Source organism: Doryrhamphus excisus, linkage group LG14, assembly GCF_037039965.1.
Source record: "Doryrhamphus excisus strain RoL-2023G ecotype Guam linkage group LG14, RoL_Dexc_Guam_v1.1, whole genome shotgun sequence".
Taxonomy (NCBI): domain Eukaryota; kingdom Metazoa; phylum Chordata; class Actinopteri; order Syngnathiformes; family Syngnathidae; genus Doryrhamphus; species Doryrhamphus excisus.
The window spans coordinates 15,141,637-15,153,836 of NC_136370.1; the positions used below are offsets into that span (position 1 = coordinate 15,141,637).

At 40.2% G+C, this 12,200-nt stretch overlaps 3 protein-coding genes across 4 annotated transcripts in view; all 3 read right to left on the bottom strand.

The window, feature by feature from the left end:
- Window positions 1-2,219, bottom strand: part of akt1 (AKT serine/threonine kinase 1) — a 46,912-nt gene extending 44,693 nt beyond the window's left edge. Inside the window, exon 1 of the mRNA XM_058091513.2 lies at window positions 2,160-2,219. The gene's annotated coding sequence lies outside the window, so the exon portion shown is untranslated. The remainder of the gene's footprint in view (window positions 1-2,159) is intronic.
- Window positions 2,220-3,090: 871 nt separating this feature from the next.
- siva1 (SIVA1, apoptosis-inducing factor) lies at window positions 3,091-5,339 on the bottom strand. The gene is made up of 4 exons (XM_058091519.2): window positions 5,139-5,339; window positions 4,668-4,841; window positions 4,381-4,528; window positions 3,091-3,311 (listed from the first exon to the last, which is right to left on the bottom strand). The coding sequence occupies exons 1-4, from the start codon at window positions 5,257-5,259 to the stop codon at window positions 3,263-3,265; spliced, it is 492 nt and encodes a 163-aa protein (XP_057947502.2). The 5' UTR covers window positions 5,260-5,339; the 3' UTR covers window positions 3,091-3,262.
- Window positions 5,340-5,623: 284 nt separating this feature from the next.
- adss1 (adenylosuccinate synthase 1) lies at window positions 5,624-11,447 on the bottom strand. Of its 2 annotated transcripts, XM_058091517.2 has the most exons (13): window positions 11,135-11,447; window positions 9,591-9,693; window positions 9,448-9,510; window positions 9,155-9,205; window positions 9,012-9,078; window positions 8,187-8,294; window positions 8,023-8,104; window positions 7,834-7,960; window positions 7,608-7,762; window positions 6,313-6,437; window positions 6,133-6,230; window positions 5,869-6,018; window positions 5,624-5,792 (listed from the first exon to the last, which is right to left on the bottom strand). In XM_058091517.2, exons 1-13 carry the CDS (start codon window positions 11,321-11,323, stop codon window positions 5,740-5,742), a joined length of 1,371 nt encoding a protein of 456 aa, XP_057947500.1. In that variant the 5' UTR covers window positions 11,324-11,447; the 3' UTR covers window positions 5,624-5,739. The 2 variants fall into 2 exon arrangements, with proteins under 2 accessions (XP_057947500.1, XP_078652527.1); XM_078796401.1 differs by lacking the exon at window positions 11,135-11,447 and having other exon boundaries at window positions 9,155-9,207; window positions 9,449-9,510; window positions 9,591-9,647.
- Between the last annotated feature and the right edge of the window lie 753 nt (window positions 11,448-12,200).

The following is a 12,200-nucleotide window of genomic DNA, read 5'->3' on the forward strand; positions in this document are numbered from 1 at the left end:
CACACGTAGTGGGATATGCGCATGCCAAAAACTTCACAGCTGCATTGTCTTGTAAACAAATCCAATGTGATGGAGCATCCAAAATTCATAGTGTTGTGTTATATTTTCACGTTTACAAACCCTGACTTGTTGTAATACAGAGAAATTAATGATTGATTGTAGATGACCACAGTGTATCCCTGAGGACATCCTTCTGATATATCAGGGTGCAGACTATTTGCCATTTGTGGCCCGTGGCTGTTTTTATATTTTTTATTGCTATTATTTACGCAAAAAATATAATCTAAAAGGGGACCTATTATGCTTTTTCCACGTTTCTGACCTATAAATGTTAATAGAATGTTGTATTATCATATTAAACAATGCCAAAGTTCCATATAAAGAGGTTTGTGCATTTGGAAGTGAGCCCTGAAAAAAGGTTTGGGATGGCTCTGAACACTTGGTTTCAGAGTTTTGTGACATCACAATGAGTCGGACTACCCTATAGAGCTGAGTGGAGTGGACGTACCCAGAGGCGGGCTGTGGGTAGAATAAATTAAAACAGACCGTTTTGGAAATCCAAGGAAATCCAGCTGGAATTGGTGCAGTTTCTGGAAGATCTAGAAAGCTTTCTGTGTGGGTTATCGTATGTAGCTGCTCAATAGGAGTCTACAAGTCAATACAAAGGCCCGAAAAATTAGTACAACAGGTCCTCTTTAAGAAAAATAAAATAAAATAGAGTGGTCGCATGTTGGCTGTGTGTGAGCGGGTTTTTTCTGCGTAGTCCGACTTCCTCCCGCAATCCAGAAGTATGCACGCTACGTTAATTGGAGACTTTAAATTGTCCAAAAGGTATAAATGGATGGTTGGAATGGAATGGTTGTCTATATATGCCCTGTGATTGGCTGGTGACCAGCCCATAGTGTACCCTGCCTATCTCTCCTGCCATCAAAGTCAGCTGGGATAGGCTCCAGCATACCCCCGTGACCCTAGTGAGGACAAGCGGCATAGAAAATGAATGAAAATAAAAACCTAATTTCACAGGAATAACATAATTTTATAAGGAAAGTCATTTTAGTAGCATATAGTTGAAATATTAAAGACAGAAACTACTTTGTTGAAGTTGTAATAGTCTGAGAAAAATGAGGTTGTGGAAAAAGTTATGCTACTAGAATAAAGTGTGCCATTACACCAGCAGGGAAATTTATGTAATAAAACTGTGACCAGTGTTAATCTGCTCACAGTAACTGATGATGCTATTTTTCAAGGTTTCGACATTTTCTGGGTATCAAACATTTGCAGCATTGTTAAGCATCCAGAATAACATCAACTCAAAACATTTGATCACTTAGCTAGTGTATAAAACATTGCAAATATAGTTACTTCTATCGCAGAAGACACAATAAGACAACCAGCCAGAATAACTCAAGTGTCCCATAAAGGCCTGAGCCCACAAAAGGCCCATTGAGGGAGGAATGATGTGACTCCACAGATATACGCACATTTGGAATAATCCCCAGGAAGTGCACTCATCCAAACTGCCATCCATTACATTGCGTCATGTGACCAGTTCTTATAAAGCAGGACTGAGGACTCCTGCTAACCAAAAACAATTACTCAGTGTGCAATGTGTGACCCTGAGAGCAGCCATCGTTAGCGTCGGGCCACAGTCAGAGAGAAAGTGATGACTGCGCCACAAGGTCATGTCCAGTAAGGATAATAGTCTCTGTACAAGCAGACACTTTTGTCTAACCTCTGCCTCTGCTTGGTTTATTAAATACATTTGATAGCAGGCAGTCAAGGTCGGAGTAGTCAGGGTGGATTGGAATTCCATTATCACTATACACAGCAAAGACAAACCTTTATTAAACCGTTTTTTCTTTTTTAATAGTGATGAGCACTTTCCACGAAAAGGGCCGTAGAGTCTAGTTTGTGATGTGCTGCCACCTACTGGTTAATATACCCACTACACATGGAATATCAACGCTTCCACAGTCATACTGAGATTCCCAACCTAGAATATTTTCACAATTACAGCATTGAAAACTTGTATACAACCTTCTAAGTACGGTTTTTAGCCTTATTAGAGCCACGCAGACATGAAACAACAACTGAGTCACCTTTACACTCGTATTATCAAATAGAATAGACATAATAGACATCTTAGACGTAAGACTCACGTTAGCATTGACGGCGGTAGCGATGGTCTCATCAACGTAACGTTAGTGACACCTAGTGACCAGTGTAGAATACTGTTTTTGGTTAAATTGTAAAACAACAATGTTGCCTCGAATTCAGCAAAAAAGGAAATGTTACCTGTTACTTCCAATCGACTTTTTATTTTCAACATCTCAGCACATAGGCATTCCACGCCGCCTTTCTTCTCGCTCCCCTCTTCCTGGTTCAAAGGTCATACAAGTTCACGCTACATAGCTGTCCAAGGCAATGCCTGTAGCGGTATTTTGACAAACATACAACCCAGGTTATGTAAACAATGATGGGGGATTTATGTGTAATTATCTTACAGCATTGATGTTTTGGTAAGAGCTAGAGCTTTGGGGAAAACAGTGAGAAGTGCTTTAAATTGTCTTTTATTCTGGGTCAGTTGGCTACAAAACCACGGGGAAGACTTTTCAAATGTGCAGAAGACAATCTCAGACACCCTCCAGAAGTAGCGTAAGCTACATTTCCTGCCGCTTATCCTCACGAGGGTCGCGGGCATGCTGGAGCCTATCCCAGCCGTCTTCGGGTGAGAGGCGGGGTACACCCTGGACTGGTGGCCAGCCAATCACAGGGCACATATAGACAAATAATCACATTCGTACCTATGGACAATTTGGAGTCGCCAATTAACCTAGCATGTTTTTGGAATGGGGGAGGAAACCGGAGTACCCGGAGAAAACCCACACATGCACGGGGAGAACATGCAAACTCCACACAGAGATGGCCTAGAGTAGAAATACTTTTTAGAAGCCTGACATTTGTTTAAAATACTGTAATTGATGTGGTTTAATCTCTGAATTTTGAGTTTTCATTATCTGTAAGTCTTTACCTTTAGACATGCAAGAAATTAAATGATTTTTTTTTACATAAATGCCAAATACCGTCAAACTGTGTAAAAATGTTCAAGTTTATTTCTTTGTATATCTACACATGCAAACAATTAGATCATTAGAAAAGAAGACAATTAAGACATTTAAAATGCAGTCAAGAGTAACGTGGAGGTCATGTGGGGATTACTACAGTACATTTTCAAGAATTGGATCTGTGTGCCGAACTTCCATTACGTTGAGCAACTGCAGCAGAGTACTTCATCATAACGTCCACTGTAACTGTGAACAAGAGAGAAAATATATTAAAAACAAAACTAATTTGGAGTTATTAGATACTCATTGGCGTGTTAGTGTCTCTGTCTCGGTGGGTGGAGGCGGGGCTGCTAGCATACACATAAAGTGCAGAAGCGTGAAACGTAAATATTGTCATATTTTTACTGTACTTTTCTTAAAAGTAATGTTAAAAATGTTATCTCGTCTTCATAGACCCAATCCCGTGCATCATGTCTCGTGACACCCCTAATGTCTACACACCTCAACCTGATTGAGCACTAATGGGGCATCTGCTAGCGGAAGGAGGAGGCAAGATGTCTTTCATCCTACAGCTGCACTAGTGACGTCCTCATGGAGGAATGGAAGGGGATTCCAGAAACAACCTGTGAAGCTCTGGTGAATTCCACGCCCCAAAAGGATTAAGGCAGTGCTTACACTAAAGATGCCCATATGTGCTCACTTGTGTTTCCAGCGATTTTCAGCAAAGCCATACTGCTCTGCAAGCTGTAAATAGAATACTCCCCCTTGAGAAGATATAAAACGGTTGCTAAAATGTGAGGGGGGCGCTTACTTGAGAGATACTGGAAACATAAATACATTGTGGGAGTCTACAAAAATGTAAGTGTTTATTGCAGTGGTTGTTATTTCTAGTGGCAACGCATAACATTTTATTTATAGGTGCATTACTGGGCACTCAAGGACACCGTATGGATAAGGTTAATTGGATACAACAGAACAGATGAGTTAGCCTGGATTTGAAAAGGGGAATGTTAGGTCAGATGGCAATGAGCGCCAGAGCTCACTCATCTTAAGAGTTGTTGGGCTTCTCAAGCAAAATATTAGAAACACGTGAGTAGAATACAGTATAGCTCTTAAAGTGAATCACAAATTGTACAACTCTTCTACATGAATGTACTGGCCTATTAGTGAGTTTTGGAAATATGCAGCCTTCCTTTCAATACTGGTCACACTGTCAAATAATTGCGTTATGATTCTGTTTTATTGGGACTCACTGCTTAAGGCTTTGAGGGCCATCGAACAAAGAGATAGTATTCAGAATCAAAACGGTACCCACTCTATGATGGTGCAGACAGAACAGCACTGGCTGAAGCAGCTGGAGCACTGTCGGCTGCAGGACAAGCAGACTCGGCGTTCACACTGAGCACAGGAGGTCTGGCATGATACACTCTTCTGACACACGCAGCAGCCACTACTGGATGGTCCTGGAAACAAAAAAAGATGCTTGTTAAATAACTTTTAATAGCATTATGTCATATAGTGCTGACCAACAGTGTTAAACGCCAACACAAGTGACTATTAAGCGTGGACTTTGTATGTGCAGTAAAACCTGCAGGCACTCACCTTGTGTTTTAGTTGCTTTGGTCAATCTCCCATCAGTTCCAATCAAAGTCTGCCCTCTTAAAAGAGTCTGGCTGCTTTTAACTGTTAATTCTTGTCCAGTTGGCTTATCTTCTCCAGTCCATATTTTGTCTACCACCGCTTTGGCACCGTTAAAAAGCAGAGTTTTTGTCTTTTCTGTGAAAAGACGAAACGGAGGTAAGGCAAACAAACAAATGCTGAACCCTGGCGTGCTGCTACCACTACTACTAGCAGTACTCTCTTTAACCGCTAAGTGGCTGCCAACTACTGCAACCACGTTTGACATATTTCCGTGAAAAATGCCAAACTACTCACATGACACGGTTACATGAGCTCAACAGTTGTAAAAAATGAACAAACGCGACTGTCGTTGGTGTGTACGGGTGAGAATTAGCAACGAAGCTAACATTAGCTAACCGAGTCAACCAAGTAATGCCCCCAACACGTACTTACCATAGATTTCTTTCCTGTATTTATTCCCAAAGACGCTGCAGTTATTGAGCTCATGCTGGCCGATGTGTATCTTATACTGAGAGGAGAAGGTTTCCGTAAAAGGGTACGACCGCTTCGGCATTTTTATAGAAGTCCAGAGAAAACAGTCCCTCTGCCACACTTGCTAGTTGCGGGAAAAACAAGCGCTCAGTGAGGAGGACAGCCAATTGGACGTAGATTTTATTGTCACGTGGAACTTTAAACGCCAATCAGATAGTTGCTTTTGCTGTCACGTGATTTTGGGTCGTGGTTGAAACTATGCGGTACACACGTTTCCAAATGTAATTAATTCAGGATGTTAACCTTAAAAATGGATTGGCGTAGCTTCAAAATATTCAACGGTATGGCCACTTGTGTTGATTTAAAGGTGGAGCAGATGTACTAATGGCACAGATGGTTAACTATGACCACATACCTCAAAGAAAAAAACAAATTAACAACGCTTTTATCACAATAATAAGACAGTTTCATTGGTGTATTATTTATTACAGCAGATCACTTTTACAGAAGAAAAAATGCCACATGATCTGACTAACGTTTGATGAAGAGAAGCTGTTTTCCTCTAAAACATCTGGATCATACACTCTCTGGACTTTCCAACACCAACCCACTTGACTGTAGGGAGTGAGAGAGAAAGAAAAGTTGTCATTTGCACTCATGCACTTTACAACAAGGTACAATTTAAACCTACTGGGAACACCAATGTGGTTCTCAATGAAGCGGATGTAGTTTTGTGCCTTGACCGGGAGGTCACTCCACTTCCTTGCTGCAGATGTGTCTGTCTTCCAACCAGGTAAGGTCTCGTACTCAACTTCCACTTTGTGCAAAACATCCATGTTTGCTAGGATTCAGAGCAAAGATAAATATTAGCCCACATACATGTTTGTATATACTTTTTTGTATATACTTTTCAAAAAAAGAGATGGGTCACATTTGGTTTGTCCTACAAAATTACCTGGGAAATGTGGAATTCTTTTCCCATTTAGTTTGTAAGCAATGCCAACTTTAATTTCATCCAACACATCCAGAATGTCAAGTTTTGTCAATGCGATGCTGCAATAAGAGTGATGGGATGAGTTTAAAAAAAAGTATGAAATGACAAAAAGGACACACAATAACTGCTGTAACTACTTACGCGGTGAAACCATTGATCATGTGAGCATATCTAACGATGACAAGATCCAACCAGCCGCAGCGTCGCTTCCTCCCTGTGGTCACACCCACTTCATGACCCCTTGTCTGCAGCAGCTCCCCTACCGCCTTCAAAGATCAGCAAAACAATTTGTATTGTCCACTCCTGACAGCACATACACACTGATCACAACATGATGGACTATTGGACATTTTAATGTCAACTAATGAAGGAGCTGTACCCATAATCCACCACTACAAAAGGCAGTTATGGACATTCTTGATTGGGTGGAACATTGAGTGGAACATTGACAGGTAGTTTTTGGAAACGTTCTGTTTAATGGTAAATTATTCTGGGGAATTTTGGAAATTTTCCTATGGAAACTTACCATAGGAATGAAAGTAGATACTGTATGCTCATGAAAACTTTGAGTGAATTTGTTTTATTTATAAATGAAATATTTTCATAATTATGTCAAAAATTATGTCAGAACCTGACATTCTAAATGTTTTTTAACATTAGAGCCCACTTGAAATGACCTAACACCCCTATAGTCACCTTTACATTTGTGTTACCAAATACAGGAGCCATAATAATAGACAATAAGTCAGTTAGGATAAATAATACTCATGTTCATGTGTGTTGCTATAAATGTGTAACATTGGGGGAGCTGAGTAGTGGGCTGACAGGAAGTGATGTCATGACTCAGATTTGAGTTTCAGCTTGATATGAGTTATTGCAGCAACAGCAGCCCGTGATTTTAATAGGGGTTATTGTACCTGTTGTGAGGTAATACAATCCTGAAATAAAAACCTGTTGTTTTGGCTATCAGGTCTGGTGTTGGCGTCTCATCGAACATGACTAGGCACCAGTTTAAAGACATATACAGTAGATCCCCACTTTTTGTAGGGGTCACCACCCGCGCCCAACAGAATGTCTACTTTTGCCCAACCGTCCTGCCAGGTTGATGTTGGCCCGCCATTGCAATAACTGCAAGTAACTCTTGTATTTAGTACATAAGATTTAGCTCCAGAACCTGAGGCCGTGTTCTTACACACAGAGCAATTATACATCTTGTGTCGGAGGATAAGTTTAAACAGTTCCATCCTTTATGTAACATGACCGGTGCTTGTCACGCCATTCTAAGCCTGAACTCTGGCCCTAAATTTATCTCTGTCACCATGTGACCTGAGCTGAGGTGTCAGTCAGCCAGTAAACGTCTCACACGCTCCTCAAGTGATAGTCACATGATGAAAAATATATGCGTCAAGTGTTGTTTTGTTACATTAAGCTCTTACATTGAGTTGCTCAGTGGGGAAGGCTCCAATCCCCACCCGGGTTGTGTAGGCCTTTGCTACACCGAATACGTCACCAATATTCAGCGGTGGGATGCCAAGGCCGGTGCATGCCCCGCCCACAGTGCAGTTTGATGATGTCACAAAGGGATAGGTACCTTAAGAAAGCATTGATTAAATCACAGCACACACATATCCCCATATCCAAATCCACATAAATGATTCCTACCAAAGTCAATATCAAGGAGAGCAGCGTTGGCCCCTTCAACCAGAATCTTCTTTGGGGATCCATGAAGGGCTTCATACATGTAATAGACCCCATCCCTCACCATGGGTCGCAATCTTTCCCCATAGTCCTGCAGAGCAAAACTTGTGTTTTCATGTCAGGAGCAGTGACAAGACGCGACTGTATTTCTACCTTGAGCTTTTTCAGTTGGTCGTCAACATCGACTGCCAAGGATGGATACATGGACTGATACTGGTGGACAAGGTTCTTGAATCTGAAAGAATACACAAAACCAATGAATGACATGATACGACCGGAACATTAACGGCATCGTTTTGCTCGTATTACCATCCTACCGGCTAGAGAAGTCCTTAAAGTCACCCAAAAGGTCACATACACGAAGACCTGTGCGGGATGCTTTGCTGGAGTATGCAGGTCCAATGCCTTTCTTGGTTGTTCCAATGCTGCCGTCACAAAGCAGGTGAAGACTGTTACTCTTTGTGCAAAATTTACATTTTCATCATTTTCACAAATCAATGCACCCAGGAAAGTAATGCTTAAAAGGACTAACCTACTGTAAGTATTACATGTTATCATGAATGTACCTGTCAGTATATGGTAAAAATATATATATAAAACCATAAGATCTTGTTGGAGGTTTTTGGAAGTGTCTCAATAATGGGCTTTGTAGGCGGCATAGGTGTGTCCCATTGAGTGCATCAATTAGCTGTCTCTTTTTATCTGTTTTATATCTTTACAACGCACAGAAAAGAGAAAGACATGCGTGTTCATGTCTCATAAGGATTGTGTATGATGGGCAGAATTACAAAAAAAGTTTCAAGTTAAATAAATATAGTTTTCTACACTCCAAATACAAAAATTTTTCCTTTTTAAATAAGTAATCTTACTTTGTGGAAATTCACTTATGACAGTCAAGTCTGGAACCAATTAACAACGATAAACGAGGGATTGCTGTATATGTAAAAAGTTGTTAAAGTGCACAATAAGCAGTTCTTGTAGCCACACACAAACACAAATCATTTGCATTAAAGCTAAAGACAAACTAAACGCTGTGTTCCCAGTACTAAAAGCCTAAAGTCCAGCAGGAAGGCCAACACACTTAAAATACACTATCGTGGAAAAATAGCATAATATGGGACCTTTAAGGTGTTGAAGCTTACTTCTTTCCTTCCTGTGCCTGTCTTTCCGTTTCCTGTAAGCCATCGACGACCTGGTGGAAATCAAAAACTGAGGAAAGAAGAGATATAAATTTCACAAGAAGAAGACCGGACGAATAATACAGTAAATGCATGACCGTACGCACCGAGGTGAGCTCGATCTGAAACGATCAGTCTCTTTTCCCAGCCTTTCAGACCTGATGGGAGAAGAAGCATCCAAGGGTTGACAGCTATTTTTGACACTGTACAGGACATTTCATTAGGTACACCACCTCATCTCAAAAAAGTTTAACATTTAATTTAACAATAATATTCATCAGAAAGGACTCAATATAATACAATGTAGTTGCAAACCACTGCAAAATACAATAAGGCTATTATTAAAGTATTATTATCTCTGTCAAGGCAGAATTTTCAATACGCTGTGGAAAAAAATTACCTTTTTTCTCGTTTTTGTCTCCCTCCTCAAACAGGCCGGGTAAATGTATGACCACGCCATTACCTACAAGAGCAGAGTAAATAATCTAAGGGGTCAACTATACCACATTTGTGCTATTATTTCCATTTATTTCATTTCTTTACCGATGAGTGAAATGCTTTTTGAGTTGATGATTCCACTGGGGAGAAGGTGGAAGTCATACTCTTTGCCATCCACTACCACCGTGTGTCCTGCATTATTGCCACCCTAAGGAAAATTTAAACCATTTCAAAATATTAAGTTTCATAAAAATAAAGAAATAAATACATCCCAAAGGTCCCACAATAGTGTAATGGAAGTGTGCCACCCAGAATGTAGCCTTGATGTTGGTATTTAAGTGTCATCATTGGGATAAAGAAGGTGAAAAACAGCCATGAATTCAACAAATAACTAAACAGGAAGATGGTGTCTGCATTGTGTCTCGCTGCCACATTGTTTCTTTGGGAATCACAAATCACATCTTCATTGAAGGTAAAAGTAACCTTAAATGTTCATTTATTCCTTTCATTCATCATTTACATGCAATGAGAATTGTTTTATGTATGTAAAACTATAAAAACGTGTTTTGTGTTAACTTTATAGACAGCTTTCTTGATTTCCGGTCCAGGTTGCCATGTTGTCACTTTAGCAAGCTAGCTTCTCTGTGAGAAGCTAAAGACGTTTTGTGATAAAAATACATGAACACAGTAGGACTCATGGAGTGTACTATTATAATAATATGACAAGACGTGTGGCGTATTGTACACTAACCACAAAACGAGGCAAAAGTTTGCGGTGAGGCTGGGCTGCATCAGGTTTAAAAAAAAAAATGCATTTATTAAAAACTGAAAAAATTTAAAATAAAAAAAACTTGTGCTTCTACTATACCCTAAACTTTCACCGCTTTGGATCCGGTTTTCTACAAGAAAAGCACTAATAAAACATTCCACTATTCTCAAATATCAACATTTTTAGTTTTCTCCACAAAAAATAAAAAAACAATTTAAGCTGTCATTTCTGGGTACATGATACCATACAGTATCCATATCAAACTCGCGTGGGCCACACTAACATTAAACCTTCATATCAAGTCGGGGGCCTCAAACTAGCGTCCCGCGGGCCGCATTTGGAAAGCTTTATGTGCGGGTTATTGTGTGTAGTTGCTCTATAGGAGTCCACAACTCAATACAAAGCTCCGAAATAGAATATAATACTGTATGTCCCCTTTAAAATGTATGTTTACACCCCTACAATCCACTCCATACACAGCCTGTTAAGCCTATTTTAGCACCCTTGGCTCAGAAGCTGGTGGTCCAGTCTACCCCCAATTCTGTGGTTCAAATGTGGCCTTCTCACATATCAAGCCACCCTGAGAATGTGACCCGCTCTACAGTCCATTTGGTGCTTGTCAGTGGAGAAAGTACAACACACAGCAACTGTTGGCAGCTTGTCCAGAACTGCTGTGCCCTCTGATTTCTGACCAGTTATCTTCTTATGTAACTGTTTGGATCGTGTTTTATTTTGATAGTGAATCCAATGCACAGCAAAATGCAGGACATTCAAACATTGAATTAAACAAGTTACACAATGCATAGACACCATACATATACATGTAAATATCATATATGTCATATATAACATTTGGCTGTTGGAAATTGCAATCATTTACCTGACATCGGCAGACAACGTCCGCTTCAGTGGCCAGCAGGTCGACCACTTTCCCTTTGCCTTCGTCGCCCCATTGCGCACCGAGCACCACCGTCACTTTGTTCCCTACGTCGTTGCGCGGTCGCTTGGGTCCCGTGGCAGCGGGCTGGTTCGTGTTTTTGTGCTCTTTGGCCGACCAACTGAGCGACATGATCGCGGAGGCTTCGTGCTGGCCGTCTAAAGAGGACTAGCTGTCTCCAAGAGGGGCTATTGCCATATCTGGAAGCCTACAGCCGATGATGTCACAGCCAGACGCAGCAGCAGCAGCAGCTGGTCGCGTCTGATACACTTTTACGCACTAAGTATGCGACGCTGCGTAACCGTCGCCTCTTGAACCTTTAAACACAATTATGGGTGCAATAAAGACTTCATTTTGAAGTTGAATGTTTCATGAGAATGCATTAAAGAGACTTCATTTTTATGTTAACTTTTATTAAAATAGCTTAAACATTTAAAAGTGACAATCCAGTATATTCTATTAGATAATGTGAATATTATACATTAAGATTCAAACTTTTGACGGCTATTAATTAAATATTTTTCTATAAGCAGCTGAAAGTTTAAAGCAAAAAAAACCCCACAATTATACAAAAACACATAAAACATAGTCTTTTGGAATAGTTGGAAAACAATTTACATAAAGTGACACGTTCACATCCAAATGCTGTGAAAAGTCCCAGCCATGGATGAGTTTCGAAATAATCTTCAGGCGGCTTCACAAAATAAAATATATACTCTAGTCCTATGTTACAACTCTTGTCACATCAACTTCTCTTTCCTCTGGATCTTCTTTTCCTTGGCTCACCTGGGGGAAGGGGGAAAAAAACAACCTTCAGTGAATGATAGAATGGAATAAAGAGATATACTTTATTATTGTATTCATATATAGGCCATTGTTTCAGGTTATTTAATGCAACAGGTTTCATTTAGTGTCAGTTTACAGGAAGCACATACAAGAGACTGCAATTAGTACTTATTAAAAGCAGTCCCATTAGCAGAATTAAGGAATGAACGGGGAAATATGGAAG

Excerpts from the sequence above, each read along its gene's own strand:
- adss1 (XM_058091517.2), bottom strand. The coding sequence starts at position 11,323 with ATGTCGCTCAGTTGGTCGGCCAAAGAGCACAAAAACACGAACCAGCCC. Across the intron at positions 9,694-11,134 it reads ACGTTGTCTGCCGATGTCAG|GGTGGCAATAATGCAGGACA; the intron begins GTAAATGATTGC and ends AATTTTCCTTAG. Across the intron at positions 6,019-6,132 it reads AAGAATTCCACATTTCCCAG|CAAACATGGATGTTTTGCAC; the intron begins GTAATTTTGTAG and ends TCTGAATCCTAG.
- siva1 (XM_058091519.2), bottom strand. The coding sequence starts at position 5,259 with ATGCCGAAGCGGTCGTACCCTTTTACGGAAACCTTCTCCTCTCAGTAT. Across the intron at positions 4,842-5,138 it reads ATACAGGAAAGAAATCTATG|AAAAGACAAAAACTCTGCTT; the intron begins GTAAGTACGTGT and ends GTCTTTTCACAG. Across the intron at positions 4,529-4,667 it reads CAAAGCAACTAAAACACAAG|GACCATCCAGTAGTGGCTGC; the intron begins GTGAGTGCCTGC and ends TTTTGTTTCCAG.